General features: G+C 40.3%; 2 protein-coding genes across 3 annotated transcripts; both read left to right on the forward strand.

Moving 5' to 3' along the window:
- The first annotated feature begins 3975 nt into the window (after window positions 1-3975).
- On the forward strand, window positions 3976-11627 carry fancg (FA complementation group G). Of its 2 annotated transcripts, none has more exons than XM_042488645.2 (14): window positions 3976-4155; window positions 5294-5390; window positions 5503-5628; window positions 5762-5934; window positions 6577-6730; window positions 7864-7994; window positions 8104-8250; window positions 8472-8632; window positions 8766-8832; window positions 8931-9247; window positions 9332-9372; window positions 9480-9653; window positions 10161-10275; window positions 11398-11627. In XM_042488645.2, the coding sequence occupies exons 1-14, from the start codon at window positions 4075-4077 to the stop codon at window positions 11498-11500; spliced, it is 1887 nt and encodes a 628-aa protein (XP_042344579.2). In that variant the 5' UTR covers window positions 3976-4074; the 3' UTR covers window positions 11501-11627. The 2 variants fall into 2 exon arrangements, with proteins under 2 accessions (XP_042344579.2, XP_087932956.1); XM_088076830.1 differs by having other exon boundaries at window positions 3977-4155; window positions 5291-5390.
- Window positions 11628-12516: 889 nt separating this feature from the next.
- vcp (valosin containing protein) lies at window positions 12517-23091 on the forward strand. Its single transcript, XM_042487972.2, has 17 exons — window positions 12517-12675; window positions 14593-14704; window positions 14867-15039; window positions 15134-15276; window positions 15377-15507; window positions 15599-15730; window positions 16166-16268; window positions 16950-17083; window positions 17396-17531; window positions 18661-18773; window positions 19893-20057; window positions 20165-20287; window positions 20378-20590; window positions 20743-21051; window positions 21834-21989; window positions 22111-22265; window positions 22535-23091. The coding sequence occupies exons 1-17, from the start codon at window positions 12659-12661 to the stop codon at window positions 22638-22640; spliced, it is 2421 nt and encodes an 806-aa protein (XP_042343906.1). The 5' UTR covers window positions 12517-12658; the 3' UTR covers window positions 22641-23091.

Raw genomic sequence — 23091 nt, forward strand, 5'->3', positions numbered from 1 at the left:
TTGTACTTTTAGTGAACATGTTAAACTAAAGGTGATCGAGCATTTTCATATGTTGGCCCTAAACGGTGGAAGAGTCTCCCTCCAACAATCAGATGTTTCCCGTCCACTGAGACACTTAAACCCCATCTTAAGACCCCTCTCTTTTCTTTAGCCTTTCATCATACTGAAGACATGCCTTACTACCTGCATATTGCATGCTCGTATTGACTTTACCTACTTTCTCCTATTTATGGCTGTTTTTATTTGTTCATTTCCTGTGTTTTAATTTGATCATGTCTGTTTTATTTTATCTGCATGTGAAGCACTTTGGCCAACGTTTGTTGTTTTTAAATCTCCAATCTATATGAATGTTACTTGACTTAATTTATCAAAGCAACAAATCTCAGAATGAAGCTTGTAAAATGTTCATCAAGCATTACTTTCTGTGCATTTACACTTTGAAAAAATGTAATCAGCATGTTAAATGATTAGGACACAAGTATTTTTGTATATTTAGGCCTATTTGCAACTATCATGCCTTTTTATAACCATCCCTGGTATGTTATTAATTTTGCAAGTTTTTGCACATTTTAAGGCATAGTGATATTTTGCTGTTGCTAAAGTCGGAGTGAACTGATTGTATGGGTGTGCGGTGTGTTCTGCTGATGCTCTCTGTAGCTGTAATGCTGCAGTGTGAGTTTGCAGATCCACGCAAACCCCCTGGGACTCAACTCAACTGCTGGGCCATTGACAGACTCTCCCTCTCTTTTACTACACACAAACACAAAAGGTTTCCTTCCTCTGTCATTCTCATCTCCATGTGTTACTTTTCATCTCTTAGTTTCTGCTTCTTTTTGTTGCTGAAGAGTAAATAATCTACAAATGTGTACATGCGGTTGCAGGCCGAACATGGCAGCACTGATAGCCTATATAAAAACTAAAAACAGCAGCCGCATGCACATCAGGATGTGCACTGAGCTGCGATGATACAGCACTCACACAAAAACTGGGCTGCCTCTGCTGATCTAAAGGGATGTTTGCTCTGAGAAGAGGACAGCTCTGAGGAGCACGTACAGCACCTATTGATTACTCAGACTCAGGGTGAGTGAGTTTGCGCTGCATGCCTTAAAGGAGCAGGCAGAGCTGCCTGTTTCCCTTGAGATGTATGTTTAGGAATAGATGGTTCAGCACACAGTAATTTCTTTGTATCAGCCATTCTTCGTCCCTGTGAACATGTGTGCCGTCAGCTCAATGACGCCCAGAGGACTGTGTGACCCCCAGGGCCCTCAGCTCCAGCAATCATGTCTGTCCTTACATCTTATTTTTAAAGGTGAAATCCATAAAAGTGCATCATCTATTTCTCAAATCTGTTAAAATGCATGTTGTAGCTCACTAGTGCCATATCTCACATGTTCAGGGGAGCTGGGTGCCGTGCAGGACAGATATAACATGCATCACATCCCTGGCCTCCACGAGCTTTATGTTTTATAAATGAGGATAATAGAGCAGAGTAGGCAGATTTCAGTTGTGATGTTATGAGGATCTTGTGTTCAGAAAAGCTCATGTTCCTCAATATCTTGTTATTTGAGCCAACTGCAAGCAGCTTAAGTCTACAGAAAATCACTTTTTACCAGCCGTGACAAAGTCGCAACGGCTGGTATTGTTTTCACTTCGTGAGTCTATGTGTGTGCGTGTTTGTCATGATGGCAAAATGTGGTCCTAGTGGCACCTATTTCAGTGGGAACTCCTACAGAAGTTGTTTTGAGTATTTTGCCACATGTCTGTCTGTGGGTGGATTTTGTCAATGCAATAGGGTCACAATCAAACAACATGTAGTCATGAACTTTAACAGTGTAGTTGAGATCAAAACGAAGGCCAAGTTTGCAGTTAGGTGTTGTCTGAGGAAGGGAGCTGGAAGTAGGGCCTGGATTATTGGCCCCTCCACTTCATGCATATGGTCAGTATTTGCATTAAGTCCCAGATCGCTGAATATCAGCTGGAATGATACCATTGCATGATGGTCTATAGTTCTCAATCTATGTGAGAATATACTAGCTGGAGAAACATTACAAACATGCTAGGGCATAGGTTTTCTTTGAACTTTTGGGGCCACACATATGTAGCGGGTGAAATGAGACACGTATAACTTCGGCAACACTCTGAAGTCTACACAACATGCCTCCTGCAAACCGTGCCCACCACAGAGACAAGACACTTAAGGATAATGGAGCTCTGATACAATGACATTTGCAGTGACTAAATATGAGGACAAACATTGCAATAATTTCACTTTATCAATTTCATATATTTATTAGGGTAGCATCAACACACTGATTTTAGGGTATACCGTGACATGAAAGCTGAAGATCATCATACCACATACATTTGCTTATCTATGATATACTGAAAAAAATGCAACTGAATCGAAAATGTCCCTTTATTTTAGTTGTTTTCAAAAGGCTTTTGACACATACATCCACTTAAAATGGTTTAAACAACTTAATTAGAGTAATAAAACATTTGTTTAACCAGAACTAACCCTTCTTTTTTCATTCCTGTGAGGGTCATTCTGACTGATAATAATAATAATAATAATAATAATAATTGTGTTTATCATGGTGACAGTGAAAGTGCAATATTTTCTGAGATGGTTATTGTACCCTGAAAATCTTATACTATTGCAATGCAAATAATTATCATAAATAAAGATGGAATAAAAGTAAACAAAACAGGCAGAACACAAAATAAAAGGTGAATGACTAAATTTTTTTAAAAGTATCAGAAAATATAAGAATAAATGCAAGAAAAGATGATAAAAATGATAAATATGTAATATAACAAGATGACACCACATCAGTGGGGATAAAACAAAGATATGATGAAAAAACAGATGAAACATGGGCATTGGTGACTATATTTGTATTCAGGAGAGTTTAACGCTACGCTGTTGGGAAGATGTTAAATTCAACCAAACAGACAGATTCTGTTGGTTTCTCAAATCTGCATTTCAGTTCCGCATGGGTGTATTCACATTAACTTTTTACAAACCTTTTTAATGGAAGTTTGAAGTCTTGCAATGTGAATGACATTGACAGAAGGACAGCATAAAAAGGAGGTGGGAGGCTCTTGCCATGTAATGACCTTGTCCTTGAAGGGATGGATGGAGACGGGAGACAGTGAGAGATGGAAAATAGCAGGATCGATTCAGAGGAAAATGTTAGAAAAAACTGAAATCTATCCCATAGAGAGAAAAAAATAAGTTGGGGAAACAGAATGAAAGACATCTTTGTGCATGTTTGTTCGCGTATATATGCAGCTGCATGTGCAAGTGCATTGAGCAGTGAATGTCAGGAGTTTCCCTTGTTTTTCCATTGTGGTATATTTAGAAGCTTTTTGAGATTTGAGACAATGAAAGAGGAGGAGCTGAGGGGTTGTGATGAAGGCAGACAATGGAGGTTGCAGACAACAGGGAAAGAGATGATGCACTGATGGGGGGATGACAGAGTGAGGGAGGAGAGCAAATGGGTGAGAAAAGAGGGAGTCACCTTGGGAGGGACATCTAGAAAAATGGCTGTCCTGGAAGTCTCAAGGATGACTCAGCTGCAATACAATTATGGCCCTGGCTTGTGTTTACTTGCTTTAGACGTGTGTGTGTGTGTGTGTGTGTGTGTGTAAGTGTGTGTGTGCATGTGATTATGGAGGTATGCCACTGTGGCCAGTGCCAATGCTTTCAAGGAGAGGACAAACAGAGTGTCAAACTGATTTAGGTTGTGCAATCATGAGGGTGTCTGTATGTATTTTTTGAGTGTTATAAGGCCAATGAGCAAACACAAACAGCAGAAGCACTTCACAGTTTGATGGCCATGAAAAAAAAACAGCTTGAAATTGAAGTTTCCAGAACACCGGTGAACTTGGTTAGTCACAGCACCACCTGCTGGACGGTTAGCAGACTGCCGGTGTAGTGTCCTGGTGTGTCCACGGGGGGCAGCACCGCGTTAAACACACTAATGTTTACTTCCGGTTTTAACTCCCCTTTGACAAACGAGGGAAAGTTCAAACAAAACAACAATCACTTTTCCACAAAACTGAGATTTAATGTGTGATATAATATATAAACCGCTTTCTTTGTTAGACAGATGGATCCAGGAAAACAACGATTTGGTGAACAAATGGAAGGTAGGACGGTCTTGTTTAAGTGTCACGTCCTGTCAGCTGTTAACGTTAGCCTCTAACAGTTAAATGCTAATTTACTGTAACGTAAATTTAGTGGTTTTTTTATATCGGTTTATGCTTGATACTCGATTCAGAGAGTAATAAAACAGCGTGTGATTCTTGCTAATGTTAAATGTATACTTCTAGTAATATATACTGACATACCACCGATCTTTTTGAAAATCTTTTTATTTCCATAAACAGACTGTATTTTCTTAAAAACAAAACAAAAACAAAAAACATGGGAAGGGAGCTTTAAGGCTATGAAACCTGAACAAAGTGGTTTGATTTTTTTTCAAAAGTGGAATGGGCAAGTTGGCAAGAAATGTTCTGCAAACTGCTAAAAAAAATGTGAAAGGTGAAGAGAAAATGACCTGTAAATTAGCTTTAAAAAGAGAGCGAGAAAGAATCATTATAAACTTAACAAATATGGGGAATGTATCAAGAAAAGCTATATTTAGGATTATTATAATTATTTATATAAAAATAGGTGACAGATATAACTTATTATTAGTTGTATGATTTATTATAATTTATGTTATATTATTTTATTTCCCATTTTATCCTTGTACTTTTTTGTGCTAATGTCAGGTCATTTTATTGTAGATTTTTACTAGTGTCTTGCTAATTTTTGAGTCATTTATTGTTACGTTACTCTTTGCCTTTTTTCCACGTTTTTGTGATAAATCAAGCCAATTTGCTCAGGTTTCAGTAAATGTTCAGTCTATGGTTGATGAATGATGAAGTGGCTAAATATGGCAATATCACACTATAAAAAGTTATAGTTAAGTGAAATTTGTATTGCTCCATGTCCATTAACTGATTTATCAAAGGTTAGGTATCAATATGCATCCAGTTGTAAAAACAGATCATATGTTTTATTTGTGAAATCTTTTTTTTGATAAGTAACCTATATCTACAGATTCCATGGAGTAAAAGGTTTCATATCTCCCTATATATACTCATTTGGTAGCAATGTATGTACTATAAGATGTAAATACTCAAGTCAGGTATGAGTGACTCTAAATAATATTTATGTACAGTACTTGAGTAAGTGTACTTGGTTACTTTCCAGTTTGTTTTTACTTCACTGTTTCAGCAGCCGGAAGGGGGAGGAGATGCCTGGAGTCAAGACCAAAGCCAGAACCATCTGAGATTGTGTTCATCAGAGTTTCACAAACTTTTAAGGAAAATCCAAGGTGTTTCATCTACTAATGTAATAGCTTAATTTGCTATGGTGGAGAGCTCAGTGGTTACCTTTATGCATCCTCTGTCTCCCTCCTCTCCTTCCCGTGTGTCCCTCTCCTGCAGGTATCCCTCCTCTTGCAGATCACACACAGCTGGAGCTGACAGTGGTGTACAATGCCTGTGTGTGCTCTGCAGCTCAGTCTCAGTTCTCGGAGGCTGAGCTGCTCCTCAAACAAGCCACAGAGAGAGGTACGTTGAGAAATTATGGCAAAATAAAATCATGATGTAGATAACATGGGAACTAATGCCACACATCCAGTTTTATGTTAGTTTAAATGATTGCTCAGCTCTGACTTATACAGTCTGCTCTTCTGCTCTACAGTTCTGCAGATGACTGGAGATGACCCCGTTGCTTCAGACCCTCCTGCATTTTGGAGAGCAATTCTCAAATCAGTGGGAAATGCAGCTTTGAATCCCTGTGTACTGCACCTTCTCTGTGTGCAGTGGGCAATATGGCTGTCCACCTGCCAGCTGAAAACTATACAGGAATTACAGGTGAGATCCTGTTTTTAAGCTGTGTTCCTACCTCACTTGATTGGTTTGGTTTAAAGGAACTCTGCTGCATCTTCACATTCAGTACTGTTTGTTTCGGTCAATGAGGTGGCTGTCATTTAGCCTCTGGTGTGGACCAAATTGCTGTACTCAGTCTACCTAAAAATAAAGGAGCTAAGTTAGTTTCCATTTGAACTCCCCCATGTGTGATGTAATCGATCAGAAAGCTATGCAATATAGAAAAATGCCATATATGTCTATAAATTCAGCAGTTAGTCTATGTCATGCCGGTGTTCAGGCCATTTCATCTCCCTCCTGACCTTCTATAATAGTTGGATTTATTCTGCAACCCCACAAAGAAATTAAATATGTTGTGTTTTTTGTTTGTTTGAAGAAAGAAAAAAAAAAGCAAACTTTTTCAAAATAATTGCTAATAAATAAATGCTATCCCCCCCATATCTCTCTTGAAATTAGATGTAACTGAAATTATATTTTATATGATTTCATGTGACAAAAATTGATTGATTGTTGGATTTTCCTGTCTCTGCCAGTGAAAAATGTATTTTTGCCAACATGCTATAGTATCCAGTCTCCAGCTCTGTGGTGTACTGTAAAACTTAACTCCTCTGTCCTCCTGTGATGCAGGATGAGCTGTTCTCTGTGTTTGAGATGTTGCCTGCTGGAGTTTGGGATAACAGGTGGAGTGAGACAAAGGGAAAGTCCTCTGTCATTCCACTACTGGTGATGGATCCAAGAAGGCTTATTGAATTGTTGCAGATCTGCACTTTGATTGCCCAAGGTCAGTGACATTCATAGTTTTTGTGAATATTATATAATTGAATATAATATAATTATGCAATTTGCAAACCAGACCAAGATATAGTATGAATATTATGCACAGAGTTAATATCTTTATTTCTGGACGACAGTCAGTCATTCTCTAGACCCTGGACAGGCTGACACATATAGACAGACAACCATACACACACAGTCACACCTAAGGGCGATTTAGAGTCACCAATCAACCTAAGCTGCATGTCTTTGGACTGTGGGAGGAAGCCGGAGACAGAGAGAACGCAGAGACGGGAAGAGCATGCCCCCGCTCACGGTCTGAACCCCGTTCCAATCGGGTTTTGAACCAGGGACCCTCTTGCTGTGAGGCAACAGCGCTAACCACGTCGCCACTGTGCCACTTTATTTCTGGACGTTTGCTTTTAAATGACATATTTCACCTTGGTGTGAGTTATTCACTTTTTTGCACAGGTGCAACCGAAAGAGTAGAGGGACAGACAAACTCATTCGTAGTACAGGAAAAAGATTTGATGTGTTGTGGTATGTATATTGTGATTTGGGAGTACCTGTGAGTAGTTCACAGTAGGGCTTGGTGATGTGGTAAAAAAAAAAAAAAAGAATTACAATGTTTATACTATTGATATTAAAACAAATTTAGCCACTTTAAAAAAGCCTACCTAAAAAATCACTATCATTCAAAGTGGGCACTATATTTAGAGTATTTTCACACTTTACCTCACCGTCACACAGCCTTTGCCTTTGGCACTACATTTCTCATCTGCTGCCAGTCAGCTGTTTTGGTCAGAGTTCTGTTAGCAGCTGTTACGCAATCCGACTGAAACAAAACTTCAAGTTATAAACAATCTCAATATAGCATCCACTTAAACTGATATTGTACTTTTTAGGGTGGCATTTTTTTAAGTGACTAAAATCGTTTTGATATCAAACCCTTCGTACAGCACGGTAATGCTGATCTGTGGGGGGGGGGGTCTGTTTCTGCAAAGCGGGAATACGCTCACCACCAACTCTGTATGTAATAGACTGACTGTACATAAGTATCTCAAACAGCCCCACTTCAAAAATCCTGAACTATCCCTTTAAGTAATAAACCCTGTGTTTTGACCTTTGTGTTTCATGAAGGTGCAGAAAGATTGAGTGAGGGCTGGAGTTCAGAAGCGCTGTCTGGTCTGCAGACAGCTTCCTCCCTGCCTGCTCCCAGAACTCTTGTCGCATACACACACCTCCTCTCAGGCCTTTGCCTCGCCCATATGGTACATATGCAGACAGAGTCCACACATACAAACAGAAAATGGGCATAACAGGCTTGAACATTTGCATGCAGTGCGTGTTTAAGTGTGTGTGTTTGATTTTTGTCTCCAGAGCCGCCCTCAGATGGCATTGCAGTGTTACAGGAAGGCACTGGAGACAGACTCCCAGTGTGTGTGTGCTCTGTACCAGAGCATGCTCATCTACAGACAGCTCGGCAACACACAGGCTGAGATACAAGCTCTTCGTTTGCTGCACTCAGTGAGTAGCTCAAGAAATCATCTGTCAAAAGCCTCTTCAAAGTGTCTAAATGTTTGCCTTGTAGATGTAGATAGATTGTTTTTATTGTAAAAAATACTATCTGCCTTTGTTATAGAAAAGCTTTTAGCAGGTGAGCCAACTGGTTTATTTGGGACACTGACACATATTCATGTAACTGTAGGCCTGCGCACTGAAACATGATGCCTCTTTTTTACCCACAGACTTTGATGTTGCCCTCTGCCACAGAGCCTGCTCCGGCTGGTACTCATCTCCTCTCCCCGTCCCTGCTGCTGCAGAGCCAATCACTGAGCAGCCTGCTCTCAGTTCCCTCTGCCCTCTCTGTCCTTCACAATCTGGCCCTGAAGTGTGTGCTCCACAGGAGGTGAGAGGACTAGCAAAGAGTCTCTGTCTTTTGTCACTGACACCTGACAACTGCTACAAAACAGAAAATGTAGATAAAGATTTGTATAATAGACACACAGTACTTCTTAGATAGGTGTTGTTGTTTTTTTTAGAGTGTCGGAGGGTATAGAATATTATTTGGATCTGCTGGCTGCCCTTCACTCAGATGATCAACATGGAGTAAGACTGGAAACACTGCTGACAGACATGCAACATCATTTACAGTGAGTTTGGATATGTTTTGGTGCATGCTATGAGCTCCTATGTCTCTGTCTCAGATGCATGCTGAGGGCCCTCCCCTACCGAGGTTGCCTGAGCTTTACCTGCAGGTCGGCGCTGCCTTGCTCATGGCCCAACGGCCCGCAGATTGCATGGCACTTTGCGATGAAGTTATTGTTACGACACTTGAGCTGCTGCCAGAGAAGGTGGTCTTGGAAGAGCCAGAGGAGAAGTGTGAGGCTGAGACCAGGGTGCTGTGTGCTGAGGGGGACAACAGGGTGGGGACGCTGCTCTGGACGGGGGCTGCCTACCTCCTCCAGGGTCACTGCTACACTCACCTGAAGGACTGGAAACAAGCTGTGACTCACTACACAAGGTACGTGAGATGAGGTTGGCTTTATTTCTGGCTTAAGTTATTTTGGAATATAAATAAACACATAAAACTGTACTTATATTACAGATGTCTGAACCTGCTGGTGAAGGTGCACTTTAAAAAGAGAGGTGAGTACTTTTTTTCTAATTTTTTTTTAAACTTTGGACTGATATTGCCTGTTTTACACACCCCACAGCCACTGTTACATTTTATTCCTTTGATTCTTCTTATGAAGGTTTCCCGCCGCAGATTCCTAGCGCAGATATGGTTGGCGAGCGGGGAACAGATCTGTGTATCCTGCAGAGGCTGAAGGGGCTTTCACTCGCTGGCAGGGGCATCAGTTTCACCCAGACAGACCAACTGAGAGAGGCGCTCAGAGACCTCCAGCTCAGCATGCAGGTCTTCCCAGGTATACACCCCACAGCTGTTTCTTAAAGGGGATCTATAATAATTTTCCTCTCAGACTAAGGGTGAATACAAGTGTTCCAGCACAGACAGTATGAGGAAAATATAGTTTTTTGAGCATTATAGCATGTAAACATGTTCTAGTAGGCACCCAAAACACAAGTTTATGAACCTGAAAATTAGCATTAAAAGGTCCCCTTTAATTATATATTTACAGCAGACCTTGAAGCTGTTTTTGAGACAGCATTAATGCCAAAGCACTAGGGCAGTCATATGCACTTCAGGCCTATACCTTAAACAAAGATTTGAATAAGGTCATGTACAAGGTCTGGTAATGACAGTACAGCAAAAGGGTCAGAATGACAGTGAAACTCATTTTCAACAAATCATTTCTGTAATTTAATGTTCATGTTTGTGCCAAGAATTGTATCTACTTGACATGTAGGACTTGAGTTTCATGTTCCTTTGTTAGAACATGTAACATGTAATCCCGCTGTGTGTGCTGTCTCAGAGTGTGTGTGTGCAGGGCTGTGGAGGGGCGAGGTGCTGTGGAGGCTTGGCAGGAGAAGGGAGGCTGCAGCCTGTTGGGAAAAGACCTGGAGCTTCAACACACAATCCTCAGCAGAGTAAGACAATGTCATTCTTATATTCAGTGTCTTGGCTAAAGTTGTGGTTTATGATGTGCAGTATATCATACTGTAATTTCATTCTTAGCACTCAAATGCATTTGGTTGACCTTGTTACATGTGTAAAGCTCAAAATAGATGAGTATGTGCCCTAAAACCCACTGTGGAGTCATGGGGTTTGATTGTTTAAGTCACACTCAAAGGTGGGCAGGAACCCAGGAGACCATGCACTGTGTGGAGTGGGGTGAACATAGTGCATCTTGCAAGACAAAACTCACATTAACAATTGATTTGCCTCTTTCTGAAGATCGTCTTTACCAGGTAACACAACACAAATATATAATTTACTTCATCAGTAAAGTGAGACACCTTCAGCATTGTCCCATCCATGAGAAATGCATCATTTGAAGTAGTTCACCATGTTCCACTGTACAGACTGATAAAATATGAACACTGTGAACTTTATGTGTAATATGCAACATGATAGTAGTACTATCATCGGAGTATGTGCAGTATAACATGTGGGCAAATATGCAATGTTTTGTTTTTATATATTTTTACTTTGTTTTCATAGATATATTTCATTTATCTTACTTTGTAATCATTGTCTTTTTTGCTGTTTTTGCAAGGGTAGCAGTTACTATAAAAGGTCTATCCATCTATCTATCTAAATACATTCGGTATATATTAATAAGAAAATGTAAGCAGTTTCAACTGTAAGCTTGCACCTGCCAGCTATTACTTCCATCATTACTACATTATCTACTACATTATCATCGCTGCTATCATTTTCTCTGGCTGTTTGGCCAAGTTGGTCTTGTTCAAATATTTTTCATACAAATTAACTCAAATATAAAGAGGAAAGCTAAACTATAATAAAAAAGTGGTAACTCAACATACATTCGGATGCCACATACATGTACTGCAGTCTGTCACAACTGGATCTAGACTTAATCTGATAATGTGCTGATGTAAGATGCTAGATATGAACAGGATATTTTTCAAAGAAAATAACATGTTAGCCCCTAGTAGTTTAATTAGTCAGTTTAATCAGTCTCTTACACATTTACAATGTTGTGATGTTACTCTCCTTTTACCTGGTACATGTGTTCTGTGTTACAGGAGTCTGCCTGTGTACCTACAGGAACCTCAGTCTGGCCCACTGTTGGACTCCACAGAGCTGCGCCGCAGAATCCAGGAACTTGGTCCAAGTGTGTCAGCCTAGAGAGACAAAAGAAGAATACCCTATCACTTACTAAACAGGATCAACTTTCTCTTGCCTGTGAGCTGAAACCCATACCCACAACAAGCATGTATCTACTAGGGCAGTAAAATAAACAATCTTGAAAGGGCTTGTGGTGTTTGAAAGTGAGATCATGGTGTGGGTGATAAACCAGGCAGGTGGTTTATGCATGAGATGGAAATTACCTGACATGTTTTTTTGGTCACTGAAGGTCTGAACTGGCTTGTAGTAAATAATTAGAATCAGAAATACTTTATTGATTCCCTTGGGGAAATTGTGGTTTGTTGCAGTCGCTCTGATGCCAAGCTTTTGAGAATTATAGAAAGCAGAAATAAGTACCAGCACAAAGTATGTAAAAATATGAAATGGAAATACGTTAACGATGAAAACAATTAATAATATCTGAATATTTACAAAAAAAAATATAAATGTGTATAATGTTCTGAGGGTAAAGTGTGTAACAATAGAGAACAGTAATAATACACAATTAGTACTAGTATGTGAATAATTAAAATTGTGTGCTGAGTTAGAAGTTTGTAAAAATATAAAACTATGTGCCTTATGCTACAATACAAATGCATAAAACTAGTTAGAAATATGTGTGTGATGCTGCAGTGTACCACAGATATATATATAGAAAAAAACGTATGTTTTGGCCAGGCAAGAGTTATCAAGACTGTTACTTAAATAATTGATCGTGTTTTTTAAGATAAAACACGAGAACTACTAAAGAATACAAATACAAATAGACCATTTTCACGTTTATACGATACTTTAATAACGACGCGGTGCAAATTGATTGGAATACAGAAGTTTGGTGACAGGCTTAAACGACCAATAAGAAAAAAGTTGATGAAAATAGGAACAGCCCACTTATCTGTAACTGGCCAAATTATCACAATATTCTTGGTGACGTCAGACTCCAGGCTCTGTCATTGGTTACTGAATCTGACGGGCAGCCCTCAGCCAATCAGAATTCCGGATGCGTCCAGCTCATAGTATAATTGTAAAGAGGAGCACGGAAACTGCTGCTCTTTCGTGTGAAATCACAGGGAACGTTGAGTAACAAGAACCGGTTAAGCCTCTTAAACATTTAGCTAGAATTTCTTTATTTATTAATAGTAATCCAGGTGGACGACCATGGCCTCGGGAGGGGAGTAAGTAGAACTATCTTTCGATCCTATAAAATGTTTTATTTATAACAACGGCTATCGGCAAATGCCTTTTAAATCAGCCAACGTCAGCTCAGAATACGTTAGTTTATTAAAGTTAGCTCGATTGCTAATACATTACCGAGTTTGCTAGCAGGGAAGCTAATGGGGTCAGTTACTTCAGCCTCCGCACTTTTGTCAGTTGGTTGAATAACCTAACATTGCAAATTCAATGACAGCTCGGCATTATCCCGACGAACTGTTGACAGTTGTCATCCGTACGGTTTGCGTTGGCCGGTAAACTGTGTCAAATTAGCCAGCTGTGTGACAGCGGCTTGACAAAGCGCAGTCATCGCTGTCGTGTTTGAATGCTATCGTTAGCTTAGCAACGCTGTCAAGGCCAAAGCCATCCACCATCGCACCGACAAGTTGGCCTATCTGCCGGTTAATGGCCTGTCCGAAACTGCTTTCAGGATGAAAATGGGTGAAATGTAAATCCAATGAGCAACACCTGGGCAATACTCTAACGGTTACACGAAAGAAACGCCACCGTTAGTGCTAGTCTTCCAGGTGGCTAACTTCATGGCGAGCTGTCTGCACCAAAGCTAGCCGGCTAACAGGGTTAGGCTATTCATTCTAAAGGATCGACAATTTACTATGGGTCTATTCCGCTGTTAGCTCAACGGTGGCGAAATAACACATTCACTCATCTGTGTAGCTCAAGTTTACATCGGAAGCTAATGTTTTTGAAGTCACGACGGAGTTGTAAAGTCAGTCGTTCTGTGGATGAATCTGGCTAATGCTAAGTTTTTTTTCTATTTCTTTTGCTGTGTCATCTGGGCTCGCTTGCTCGCCAGTCGGTTAGCTAAAAGGCTAGCATTAGCGTGCTAACAACATGAAAGAGAAACTACAAAACCGAGAATCCTAGACTTTTCTGGAAACTTGAGGCCTTTTGAGTCTTAACGTTGACTAACGAAAGTGGTTAGTTTTTTAGATGGTAGTTTGAATGGACGTATAAATAGGTGTACAACCCGTTTAGTCATGGTAACTGCCGAGTTGTGTAAACGACCTGTTTACACTAACGGTTATAGCAGTACATAATTACCTTAACGTGACTGTTATTAATCATGTAAGGACATATACACCCACTACAATATTAACGTACTAGAGCTGACTAATATCTCACATCATTAATAATATACGTTAATGTGAATTTCTTATTACTAGATGGCATCATAAAGAAAGTACATAGACAATACAGTAAAATACTTTTTCAATTTGCAATTCAAAAGACAAAAAAATCAATACTTTAAGTATTCATGGCTAGATAGTAAGTATGCCTGATCTCTCTATATACATAGTTTGTTCTTGGGTTTAAAGTGATCCCATTAATGATTCATTCAGAGTTCAGTGGGTAATGAGTTCACCTATATTGACCCCCGAGCACATAAAACTTTCCTCCAGGGGACATATTAATGAAAGCATGTTTTCTAATTCCCTGTAGACATACCTGAGAAACAAAACCAGAAACTCTTGAGCAGTTTTTTTAAACATCAGTAATGTGGATGCCTAAGGGGGTAAAGGTAAATAGTAGAACATCTAGAATAGTCTCAGAAGTTCAGAAGATGATCACTTTACTGTAACTGGACTTTTAAAACCAGGAAAAGGCAACATTTACCATATGACAATATCCAAAATCTGAAACAATATCTGCTCCCATCACAATATTGATAAAATATCCAGATATTGCTTAGCCCCAAAAAAACATTGCTGGTTTCATGTACAGACTTTTCTATTACACATATTTTCTAACTCATGTAGCTTGGTTTTTGTAGGACCTTCATGAGACTTTGAAGGTGCACATTAAGAGTTTTTTTTTTTTAATTGTCCACCTTCAACTTAATTTGTCTCTTTTTTTCATAGATCCAAAAATGATGACCTAGCCACTGCGATTCTGAAACAGAAGAACAGACCCAACAGACTGATTGTTGATGAATCCATCAATGAAGACAACAGCGTGGTCTCTCTCTCTCAGGTAGATATTCAGAAGACTTTGTGCATGTCTAATGTATTTACAAATTCTAATCCCTGTAATCAGTTGTAATATATTAGATGTTAAGTTACATCTTTCATTTTGGTATTTTAAATGTAATAAAAGTGAGATGCACTAAATAATTTTTGTTTAATGTCTGATAAGACCAAAATGGACGAGCTGCAGCTCTTCCGTGGAGACACAGTGCTGATGAAGGGAAAGAAGAGGCGGGAGACTGTGTGCATTGTGCTGTCTGATGACACCTGTTCCGATGAAAAGGTTCGAATGAACAGGGTGGTCCGCAACAACCTTAGGGTCCGACTTGGTGATGTCATCAGGTGGGAAAACACACACACACACACACACTTGTCTAAAATTCTTTCTGCAGCCCTTTAAAAAACAAATTGGTGATAAGCCTACTATCTCCTTCAGCATTCAGCCATGTCCTGATGTGAAGTACGGAAAGAGGATCCACGTCCTCCCAATAGATGACACAGTAGAAGGAATTACTGGAAACCTGTTTGAGGTCTACCTGAAGCCATACTTTCTTGAGGCTTACAGACCAATCCGCAAAGGTGAGCACAAATATCACAGCAAAGATTTTATTTTGCCTGACTGATCTGATGTTACTGTAAGAGTTGTTAAACTAACATGGTTTTCGTTTACCACGTGAAGGTGATATTTTCCTGGTCAGAGGAGGCATGCGTGCAGTGGAGTTCAAGGTGGTGGAGACCGACCCCTCACCCTACTGCATCGTTGCTCCTGATACAGTCATTCACTGCGAAGGAGAGCCAATCAGGAGAGAGGTGGGTAGCAGGTGCACACACAGCGCATGGGTTAACATTTATCTCAAATATACCACATTAATCTTGTGACATCTTGTGTTTGAATGTGCAGGATGAGGAAGAGTCCCTGAATGAGGTGGGCTATGATGACATTGGAGGAGTGAGGAAGCAGTTAGCTCAGATCAAAGAGATGGTGGAGCTGCCTCTGAGACACCCTGCACTGTTCAAGGCCATAGGAGTCAAGGTGAGGCACCCTTTTACTCGGCATGGAGAAACAAGTCATTTAAGACAAAAAGCACTTGTCTTATAGTGTAGTTTAATGTCCACATGCACACAACCTCAGTTTTTAATCACACAGGGGTTGAGCTGCAGTTATATTTGTGCAAAAATGACAGCTTTAGCCAGACACTGCTGTGTACCTGACATTATTTAGTCACTTCAGGAGTCTTGCTGCACTATGAGTATGTCTGATGTTCAATAATTGTCAACTGTTTAATCACAGGAGTAAAGAGAAGTAAACACATGAACTCATGATGTTGTTTGCTGTTTTTGTTTGAATTACTTTGAATTAGTGTAATGATCTTTCAAAGTGTCAAGAAATTCAATCTTCCATTGTCAATCTTAAAAATGTTTTTAATATTAAGTTCTGGTTTCAAAAACTGTTTTCCCTCCTGTTCAGCCCCCACGTGGAATCCTGCTATATGGACCCCCTGGAACTGGAAAGACCTTGATTGCCAGAGCTGTAGCCAATGAAACTGGAGCGTTCTTCTTCTTGATCAACGGTATGACCACCCATATATATTTATCTTTTGTAGACACTTGTTGCTAGTCTGGGCCACTTTATGATAATACTGAGTGTGTCCCAGACAGTGTGGCGCTGTAGTTGCTGGAGGTCATTTGATCAGAATACTATCAGTGATTGCTTGGCTATTATAAAAGGAAAGAAATTTAATTTGTGCATCATTTCACATCCATCTCTTCAGAACAATCTGAAACTGGCTTTATATATAAAAAAACACATTTTATCAGAAAGCTGCAGGGAGTGCACACCACCTTTTTATACCAGTGTTGTAAAATAGAAGTGTCTCATTTCCTAGAAAGAGGATAAGTACAAAAGGGGATGGAAAAAGGACTGCATTTATGTAGCACATTTCTACTCTTTTTAAAGTAACACAAGCACTGCTCACACATTCATACACTGGTGGCCGAGGCTATGGTGCTAATCTGTTCAGCAAATGAACATTTACATGCACCTTAACATGCAATTTGGCGTTCAGTATCTTTTCCGAGGACACTTCAACATTCGTCGATATTGAAACCCTATGATTATTGGATGGCGGCTCTACCTCCTGAGCCACAGCCATTGTTTATCTATTATTAGAGTGTTTCTATGGGACAGGGTTTATCTTGTGTTTCATACATATATTTGAATGAAATCATAATGTTTGACTATCCGTTTTTAGGTCCTGAGATCATGAGTAAGCTGGCAGGAGAGAGCGAGAGTAACCTGAGAAAGGCCTTTGAGGAAGCGGAGAAGAATGCTCCTGCCATCATCTTTATTGATGAGCTTGACGCAATCGCCCCTAAGAGAGAGAAGGTGAGCGGGAAGAGGGGAAAATAAATGGCTAGCTAAATAACAGTACATTGTCTGTTCATGACTCATGAGTGTTTTGGAAAAAAGAAAATGTCTGTCATTGTCCAAACTTTCGAAAGAAAAACATGAAACCTGTCTATGCATAATTTCTTAATGTTTTGATATTTCACTTTGAACAGTAATCCTTCACGAACTAATATAAAATATAGCCGATGGGGACTTTGTGATATAAAAGTTCTCAGTTTCACTCAACACACTCATTTCTAGATCAAGTTTATATTTGTATAGCAGCAATGTATGTTTTGTGTTTTGTAGACTCATGGAGAGGTGGAGAGGCGCATTGTTTCCCAGCTGCTGACTCTTATGGACGGCCTGAAACAGAGAGCTCATGTCATTGTCATGGCTGCCACCAACAGACCCAACAGCATTGACCCAGCCCTCAGGAGATTTGGTAAATTATCTTTTTTTTTTTTTTTTTTAAAGGTTATTTTTTTGGCATTTTAGCCTTTTATTAGGTAGGACAGATCAGTAGCGTGAAAGGGGGAGAGAGAGTGGGGACGACATGCAGCAAAGGGCCTCGAGTGGGAGTCGAACCCAAGGCTGCTGCGGCAAGGACACTGCCTTTATTCATGGGGCGCCTGCTTTACCCACTCAGCATGTGCCAGTTACTGCAGTAGTTAAGAACAAGAAGAAGCATCGAGCGCTGATCTGTGCATAAAGTGGTCAACATAAGTAGTAATGTAATTCTTATAACCCATGTCTCATTGCTGTTTTGGCATCGTTCCTGTTGGTTTAGTTTAACTCATCAAGTATTTGGAGCTGTATCAGTTTCACACTGATGATATTGGTCCTTTCAAATTTTGGATTTAACACTGTCAGTTTTGCGAATGTTGCACAGCGCTCATATGACCAACAATAGATCTGCATTTAAGATCTGTAGGGCAACTTAAAGGTGTTTCACTGCTAAAGCTCTGCATTAAAATAATAATAATTTCCTAAAATATTTTGTGTGCAGGAATATCGTGTTAAGTATAATAATCAGAGACAATGTTAGATTACTGTAACAGAAACCTCTAACAATTTCCAGCAAAACTTAAAAACAGCTTGAAAATTGCTCTTGACCTGAGATGTGTACCCTAAGAAATGTCACAACAATATAGTTACTGTCTTTTTTTTATTATTTTATAAAACCTGAAGCTGCTTGGTGTGCATGGCTCACGAAGACATGTTGTCATACCGCTGATTAAAACTGCTGGCTGCTGTTGATTTTGTGGATTCTGCAGTTCAGTAGTGGGTCAGTTTCTCACAAGGCTGTGCTGTAATACAGTTTTAAAGGTATGTGATGGGATGTTTCTGACAGCCCTGACAAAGGGTTGGAATTTGATCTTGCTTATTCAGCAAATACTGATGTGTTTTAAAATGTAGGTGGTTCATTTTACAACTCGTATGTACCATCCGAAATGTTACTTCACACCATTAGAGTGAAGACAAAAGCTAATAATAATTCCTGCAGACTTATTGCTCTTAGCCTGTTTCACTTGGAACTAATAAGTGTGTGTTTGAACCTCCACCTCCTCCAGGGCGTTTTGATAGGGAAGTGGACATTGGCATCCCTGACGCCACGGGCAGATTGGAGATACTCCAGATTCACACCAAGAACATGAAACTGGCTGACGATGTCGACTTAGAACAGGTCTGTACACATTATTATTTTCCTGCAATCAGGTGACGCTACACAGCCCGGTCATGTGGTTGTTATTTTTGCCCTGCAAGTTTCAAGTAAAACTACACAGGAAATTGCATCTAATCTTTTGTTGGTGACTTACATGGAATCTGACAAAATGTGATTATCAAGTGTTGCTCTTATTCTAACAAATTAGAAGTTTACACTTCCTCATTTCTTATATAAAGGAAGGTGTTTGCTCTTTGCCAGTGTGTTTATTTAATTCGGCATTTGCATTCATTGTGACGCAAACACTGAGCAGTTAAAGATGTACTATGCAGGATTTTCCTAAAAAACGATGAATAGACTCATGCAGAAGTAATCCCTCTCCGTCATCAAGATTTGACTCACTAGAATTGTGTGGTGGTGTATTTTTCAGCAGAGACTTTGTCTGCCTGTGTATCTCATTTTCTGTGCTCTGGATTTTTATATATGTGTACTCCCACAGCGCTCGGCTGAGGTCAGAGCTTTATAAAAAGGCTGCGACCAGGTCCCAGACCATAAGCAGCAAGCATCCATGAGAGTTAGTGCAGAGAAAAAAACGCAAATATAGTGAGGCGAAACACCAGACAAAAGTGAGTCCGAGGTTGTCTTTTACTTGGACTGTACCCAAGAATTTTGGCTGTTCAATACAAACATTCAACTAAAATGGTGAAAATAAGGAACAAATCGAGTCTTAAAATTTTTAGAGCATTTTTTTAGCCAACACAAAATATCAGACAAAAGTGAGAGACTATATTGCATTGACTGAAAACGTCCCCAGAAGTACACTGCGTGCTCAACAACCAACAACAACAAACAACAACTAAAAAACAGACTGCACGACTTAAAGAATCTGTCGACTGAGGGGTCTCTGACTGACGAGTCCACTCTCCAGCCCTAGCTATTACTTTTACTTTGTCTGGCAGTCGTGTTGACAAACCTATATAGTATACCTTTTATCAAAATTTGGTGAATAAACAAATATAAAGCATCATCCAACTTAGAGTTTCTGCATTGCATTTGTAGTGTTCATGGTTATACTTAACTAATGTGTATAGTGTAGGACACTACACAAGAAAGTAATAATGTGCTCCGTGTCTTCTATAGGTAGCCAATGAGACCCATGGACATGTCGGTGCAGATTTGGCTGCTCTCTGCTCTGAGGCTGCCCTGCAGGCCATCAGGAAGAAGATGGACCTGATCGACCTTGAGGACGAGACCATTGATGCCGAAGTCATGAACTCACTTGCTGTCACTATGGACGACTTCAAGGTGAGAGCTTTCATATGGTGTTTGGTCTGAGGGGCAAGTAAAATGTTTTCACTTGTCTTGTATTGGCTGTCTAAGGCCGCACTTACATGCTCAATGCTGTCCTGCAGTGGGCCCTGAGCCAGAGCAACCCATCTGCACTGAGGGAGACGGTCGTTGAGGTTCCCAACATCACCTGGGAGGACATCGGAGGTCTGGATGACGTCAAGAGGGAGCTGCAGGAGTTGGTGCAGGTATGAACCTCTTCATCATTCTGAAAGTATTCCAAACTGTAAAATTAGACTGTTTTCTCTTACCATTTTTTTCTCCTTTCTTAAATCCAGTATCCAGTGGAGCACCCAGACAAGTTCCTCAAGTTTGGCATGACCCCATCCAAGGGCGTGCTGTTCTACGGCCCCCCGGGTTGTGGTAAGACTCTTCTGGCCAAAGCCATCGCCAATGAGTGCCAGGCAAATTTCATCTCCATCAAAGGACCTGAGCTGCTCACCATGTGGTTTGGAGAGTCAGAGGCCAACGTCAGAGAGATCTTTGACAAGGTAACAATGTTGCTTTGTTGTCTGACGTTGAAAAATACATTTTGAATGTCGTACATTTAATCCACAGAACAAACACTTTGTTAAATTTCACTCCACATAATTAATTACCACATCGTTCTGTAAGACCATTGTCTGTGTCCTTGTGTTTCCAGGCTCGTCAAGCAGCCCCATGCGTTCTCTTCTTTGATGAGCTGGACTCCATAGCCAAGGCCCGTGGCGGCAACGTGGGAGATGGTGGCGGAGCAGCCGACCGTGTCATCAACCAGATCCTGACCGAGATGGACGGCATGTCCAGCAAGAAGAATGTCTTCATCATCGGAGCCACAAACAGACCAGACATCATTGACCCTGCCATCCTGAGACCCGGCCGTCTGGACCAGCTCATCTACATCCCACTGCCCGACGAGAAGAGCAGGATGAGCATCCTGAAAGCCAACCTCCGCAAGAGCCCCATTAGCAAGGTGACAATGCTGCTACTCACAGTCACAGTTTCTTAGTTTTTTTGTGCATGCCTTTTATTTTAAGGGCTTCTGTGGTTAAATAGTCATTAGAAATGAGAATTTTCTGCACTATTATGTGGCCATTAGTATGAACGGTTCTTATAATACTCCCAGTTTTTGTTAAAAATATCAAATTTTGTTTCATGAAACTTGAAGATCCCCTGTAGGAACATGAAGCAAATGGAAAAAAAAGTATTCCTGATGAAATAATCTTAATCAAAATTAAGTCAGAAGAGAATCAAACTGTGTATGATAAGTGGGGTCTGATATTGTTGAAAAACACCAAAAAAGTAATAATATTTGTGCCCTCAGAGTGATACCAATAACAATAGAGCACTTCATTTGAAATTATCCTTTCACATTTTATGCATTCATTTTATCAGACACTGTAGTAGCAGTAACTAATAGTAGCCAGTAGTAGTAATAAAACGAGACTTGGGAATGTTCCCCTTACCACAGACTTTGGGTTTTAGCTGCTCTGGTAGTGGACTAATTGCACAGGGCATTACATTTAAGAATGTTTGCAGTGATTGGCTGACAGCAAAAACACACAAATAGTATTTTTTCTTCTAGATCTGGGTACAAAAAGGATCAAATGCAGTTATTACTTGATTGAAGAGTTTGATAAAACTTAGTACTGGGTTATTTAAGCTGATGCCTTATTGGGTATATTTATCCAGCCCTAATTATAAGTTTCTAAACTGAAGCCTTTTTGTTAATTTATGTAATTTGTCTGATGATAGGATGTGGACTTGGACTTCCTGGCAAAGATGACCAATGGCTTCTCCGGAGCAGATCTTACAGAGATCTGCCAGCGGGCGTGTAAGCTGGCCATTAGAGAGAGCATCGAGAACGAGATCCGCAGAGAGAGGGAGAGGCAGACCAACCCGTCAGCTATGGTCAGTGCTTGTTCTGTCCTCTTAGTCACTTTTTCACATCTGAATGAGCATGTGCACACTACTGCTCTGCTGCAGCGTGACGCTTTTCATGTACACTTTCCTGTCTCTTTTTTTCCCATAGGAGGTTGAAGAGGACGACCCTGTGCCAGAGATTAGGAAGGACCACTTTGAGGAGGCAATGCGATTCGCCCGTCGCTCCGTCAGTGACAATGACATTCGCAAATATGAGATGTTTGCTCAGACACTGCAGCAGAGCCGTGGCTTTGGCAGCTTCAGGTACATTTCCTGACATTTTGTATTACCATGGGTGTAGGTAGCTGTGTATTTACGTCTTCCTCTTCCAGACATTAGTCATAAGCCTTTTTTCAAATATGTTTGTAAAAGGTTTATTGTATTAGTCATGGCATTTTCCTAGAATCACTGACTACAGAAGATAGTTATTATTTCACACCTCAGAGCACTAAAATTTCCAGGAACACTAGTTGCCATATCATCACAGGATAATTCCCCTATTAAAGTTGTAAATCACCTTCTCTCTCTTCCAGGTTTCCCTCCAGTGCTGCGGGCGGCAGTGGTCCAAGTCATGGCACAGGAGGAACTGGCAGCGGTCCAGTGTTCAATGAAGATAACGACGATGATCTTTACGGATAAATGTACACTGCCCCACAGTGGTCAGTACCGGGATCACACCTGTACAAATTCTCACCAGATTCCACATTTTTAGGACTTTGTGCTTCTTTCATGTGTTCCCTTTTTTTGTATGACTTCCCTTGGAGAAAGCATGTAGCCGCTTGGTTTGCCCTGGCTTTGATGTGGGTGGGGGTAAGGGGATGTCGGAAATGGAAGGTGAGTGACTGATGCTGATTTGGGAGGGAGGGGGGGTGGGGTGGGTTTATTGAGTGGCCTCATTCTCAGTATATCACAACAAACATGAATGGCTTTAGTGACGGGATTCTATGCTAGACTATAAGAAAGAAAAGAAAAAAACATATTGCTTATGACTTCCTCTTTTTTTTTTTTAAATAAACAGTAGCATATAATGTATTACAGATTTGTCAAGGTTATGTTGTTGAAAATAAAATCTCACAAAATGGAAGTGTTA

This window comes from Plectropomus leopardus, chromosome 4 (assembly GCF_026936395.1).
Source record: "Plectropomus leopardus strain MGB_pleo_1.0 chromosome 4, ASM2693639v1, whole genome shotgun sequence".
In the NCBI taxonomy this organism is placed as follows: Eukaryota; Metazoa; Chordata; class Actinopteri; order Perciformes; family Serranidae; genus Plectropomus; species Plectropomus leopardus.

Bases quoted from the DNA above. Each gene is read 5' to 3' on its own strand.
- fancg (XM_088076830.1), top strand. From the start codon at position 4,075: ATGTGTGATATAATATATAAACCGCTTTCTTTGTTAGACAGATGGATC. The intron at 4,156-5,290 runs GTAGGACGGTCT...TCACTGTTTCAG, and splicing joins ATTTGGTGAACAAATGGAAG to CAGCCGGAAGGGGGAGGAGA. The intron at 5,391-5,502 runs GTGTTTCATCTA...CCTCTCCTGCAG, and splicing joins ACTTTTAAGGAAAATCCAAG to GTATCCCTCCTCTTGCAGAT.
- vcp (XM_042487972.2), top strand. The intron at 20,058-20,164 runs GTGAGAGCTTTC...GCTGTCCTGCAG, and splicing joins TCACTATGGACGACTTCAAG to TGGGCCCTGAGCCAGAGCAA. The intron at 20,288-20,377 runs GTATGAACCTCT...TCTTAAATCCAG, and splicing joins AGCTGCAGGAGTTGGTGCAG to TATCCAGTGGAGCACCCAGA.